The sequence below is a fragment of the Papilio machaon genome, chromosome 24 (genome assembly GCF_912999745.1).
Source record: "Papilio machaon chromosome 24, ilPapMach1.1, whole genome shotgun sequence".
Lineage (NCBI taxonomy): Eukaryota > Metazoa > Arthropoda > Insecta > Lepidoptera > Papilionidae > Papilio > Papilio machaon.
In genome coordinates this window covers 347,286-351,094 of record NC_060009.1, presented here as the reverse complement: position 1 = coordinate 351,094, position 3,809 = coordinate 347,286, and the positions used below count along the sequence as shown (strand labels likewise).

Below are 3,809 nucleotides of genomic sequence, written 5' to 3'. Positions count from 1 at the left end.
TCGTTCACCTGTTTCATGTATTTATGTAAAATTCTATTGTTATTGTGTTAAATAAAGTAAAAAGCGTGTAGAAATGATTTATTTATAGTTGGATATGGTAGAATCTCTACTATAGGGGCAAAGTCATTATTAATTTTATTTGTGGGGAGTTTAGTGCAGTTATTGTTACACAAATATTAAAAATCATTGTAAACTTTAATTATGGCAGAAAAAGTAAGTATACTTGTAAATTACATTTTAATTCTATTAATGCTTGTGCCAAATAAAATATATTTTGACTATTACTATCTGAGATTAGCTACTTTGAAAAAAAAAACAAAAAAAGGTTAGCACCTGTCGTCTTGACAATGAGAGGTTTCATATCATTTGGCAGTCGTAGTGTTAAAATTCTAGTGTGAATTTAATCTAAAATAACGTATTTCTATTAAAAAATCAATTTAGTGTGGTTTGATTAAATCATTTCAGTGAGTACTGAGTGTGGACAACTCTTGTTTACATCATTACATCATTGTTAGTCTTTACATCAAGTTTCAATGTGTTATTTTATTAAAGATTATACACAAATAGCATAACTTAAATGTTTTCTTCAATAACTAAAACATATTCATTTTTAACTTTGGGTTTCCCTTACATTACAATGGTACTTTATAACAAACTTAGCTACAAAATTAGTTCTGGCTATAAAATTTACTATAATTACAATACTTTCAGAAGAGTCCAGAAGAAACTTTACCCAAACACTCAAAGCCCAGTGATACAATGGAGCAAGCAGAGGGCAGTGATAAGAACATTCCACCAAAGCCTTTACCTGATAAAGTAGTGCCAGTGCCGGTGGTAGTCCCTGTAGTGACTCCATCTCCTCGGCTGACCATTCCAGCATTCACGAAGACATCACCCAATGAACTGTACAGGAAACTACTGCCTGCTGTCTTGTTTCTACTGACTTTTGTGACTGTAATGACAGTGTTATTGGTTTATATGGATACAGTGGGTAAGTATCTTTTAAATTTAACTTTTTTACAGTGGTAGACGCCGGAAACATCTGTTGTACAAATAGACCAGCTTGCCTGGTGCAATACCACAACCACACAGAAGACGGGGTGAAGTGGGAGTAATTCCACATTTCATCTGATGAGTGTTGTGCCAGAGGCCTAATTATAGTCCTCTTTTCCTTCCCACCTTTTTCTTATAAGGAAAGGATTAGAAGGTGGATTTGATGGAGGAAGAGATGCATAGGAAGGGGAAATATTCTTATTGTGTGTCTCCTCATCAATTGATTGAGGGTAGGCAAAGCATCTGTGAATTCAGATGGCCTTGGCTTGCTCATTTGCCACCTTGTAATATAAAAAAACTTCACTGACAAACATGCCTGACCTCACACAAGTGAAACTAAATTATAATAGCTTAATACAATAGATCATTGTTCAACTGTAGCATTTTTGTCATGTCATGTGTCATCATGGTCAGCTCATACCAAGAGGCTTGAATCCTATCCAGGTTAGGGTATGAGTAGGCTTACTTCGACCTCTCTCACCAGGTCAGATAACTTTGTCACCTTACAGCATATACACAGTCCCACTTATATAAGCAAGAGTCTAAGTAACTTCTATATTTTTTCATTTACTTATAGAGGTTTCTCTTTGGAGATAGTCTGTTGGGATTGGACTAGATATTTTTTTAAGGTGGCAAAGAGCAAGTAGTCATCTGAATTCGCTGAAATAGTGTAGCGACTGCTGGCCATGGACTCCTGCATTTGTAGGTGCTTTGCCTACGTTAAATCAACAGAGGCATGCACAAAAAGAAGACATTTCCCCTTACCTTCCTCCAAAGTCACCTCTCGGATACGCGAATGTGGACTGTATGTAGGTCATCTGCATGCACATTCATCAGACTGTACGCAGAATCGGTTCCATTTGATGCTTGTCTTTTGTATGGTTGTGGTATTGAAATGGGTGATTCATTGGAGCATCCAACAAATATAGTTGTTGTAAAGTAAGCTTACATACCTTTAAATATTACATTCTTTATAATTTATCTAATTATTTTGTTTCAGCATTGGGTGCACAACAGTTTCGTCTGAACATGTCTCGTGATTACGAACTGGCTAAGATACCTCAGGAGTCACCACCTCTTGTCGCTTACGTGAGGCAACTGCACCTTGCGCCCAGAGCTGCACATGTCCAGCCACCGAACCCTGAACCCACTCCGAGAGTTCAAATCCTGGATCAGATCCTTGGACCGGAGGAACGTGGGACTTTTGTGGAGTTTCTACCTAAAGGACCGAGGGATAATACTACATTGTTTCTGGAGGCTGTCCGAGGTTGGGATGGGGTTGTGGTCAGAGCTGCTGCAAGGGATTATTTGGCACTGAGAGGGGCAGCGAGAGCTTTGCATGCTTGTCTCAGTCCTACTAATCATCCTCGTGAGGTAATTTGAATTTTTTTTTACATATTCTATATACAGATACCGATACAGATACATAATACAGATTCTATATCAAAAAAGTACTTATTTTGGCAAAAGTCTATGTGTACCACAACTTTACTTGACATCTTTTTGAAACAGGTGACATACCAAGAGTCTGAGAGCAGTGGATCAGCATTCCGGTCTCGTGTGCTCTGTCTACCTCTGTACACGGTGCTGCTAGCTGCGGAGGCGGCGCGCGCGCAGCTGCTGCTGTTGGCGGGCGATGCCGCATTGCCCGCCCTCACACATCTGCCCTACCACCTGCCCGACCTACAGCTGCAGGTAATATACCCTCCTACACAGAGTTCATGATAATTTGTACACAAATACACAAAGTTCGAAAAATGATTTTTTTTTTCAATGTTAAATACCGACACTTCAATTTTATTATATGTATACATGTGAAATGAAATATTTAAATGTTATTAGCTGTCGCCCGCGACTCCGTCGACGCGGAATAAAAAAAACTTTTATAAGTAGCCTCGGGAAGAACCATAATATGTTTTACATCTGTGACAAATTTCATCATGATCTGTTGAACCGTTCCGGAGATACTTTACAACATCTAAACATTAGTATTTATATAATACTAGCTCTTACCCGCGAATCCGTCCGCGCAGAATAAAAAAAATGTACACAAGATAAAAAAGTTCCTATGTCCGTCTCCTAGTTCAAAGCTACCTGCCCATCAATTTTCAGCTAAATCAGTTCGACCTATCTTGAGTTATAAATAGTGTAACTAACACGACTTTCTTTTATATATATAGATAGATTAGTAAGATATAAGGAATTAATATTATATTTACAATTATTGAATTGTCTCTTTGTGTTTCATTGAGTCATTTAATGACATCAAAAACCATATTGATGGGTAACTTTTTTATATTCAAAGTTACTTCTTAGTTTAATTAACATGCACTAAACACAAATACACAATGTAAATGTGTATTTTTTACTAAAGTAAAAAGGGGCTATGCGGCATCTTTTCCTATATGTTCCTTATTCGTGGAAGCCATCGTAATCTGACTTTATTTAACTTATACATATATTAAAGTAAATTTATATGGATACATTTCTTATTTTTTTTCTATTAAATATTTCAACAATAAATATATCAACAGGTAATTGAAGTATTCTCAACGGATGCTTCGTACCGCAACAAGACATCAGAGTTCCTTGCAACCAAGAACTATACAATAGCGGCAACCTTTGCTGACAGCGTCATGTACTCTCTCAGTCCACCCCAACAGTGATACAGCTTGAAGGTAACTCAATACTTAGGTATTTTATATATTTTTAACTAATGATTACAATTCACTGTTCACACATAACATAGTTCAGTT

At 36.9% G+C, this 3,809-nt stretch overlaps 1 protein-coding gene across 2 annotated transcripts; it reads left to right on the top strand.

Annotated features, from left to right (window-relative positions):
* LOC106716220 (protein Star) lies at positions 1-3,809 on the top strand. Of its 2 annotated transcripts, none has more exons than XM_014509694.2 (5): positions 1-213; positions 712-991; positions 2,054-2,427; positions 2,566-2,748; positions 3,588-3,809. In XM_014509694.2, the coding sequence occupies exons 1-5, from the start codon at positions 202-204 to the stop codon at positions 3,717-3,719; spliced, it is 981 nt and encodes a 326-aa protein (XP_014365180.2). In that variant the 5' UTR covers positions 1-201; the 3' UTR covers positions 3,720-3,809. The 2 variants fall into 2 exon arrangements, with proteins under 2 accessions (XP_014365180.2, XP_014365179.2); XM_014509693.2 differs by lacking the exon at positions 1-213 and adding an exon at positions 567-640.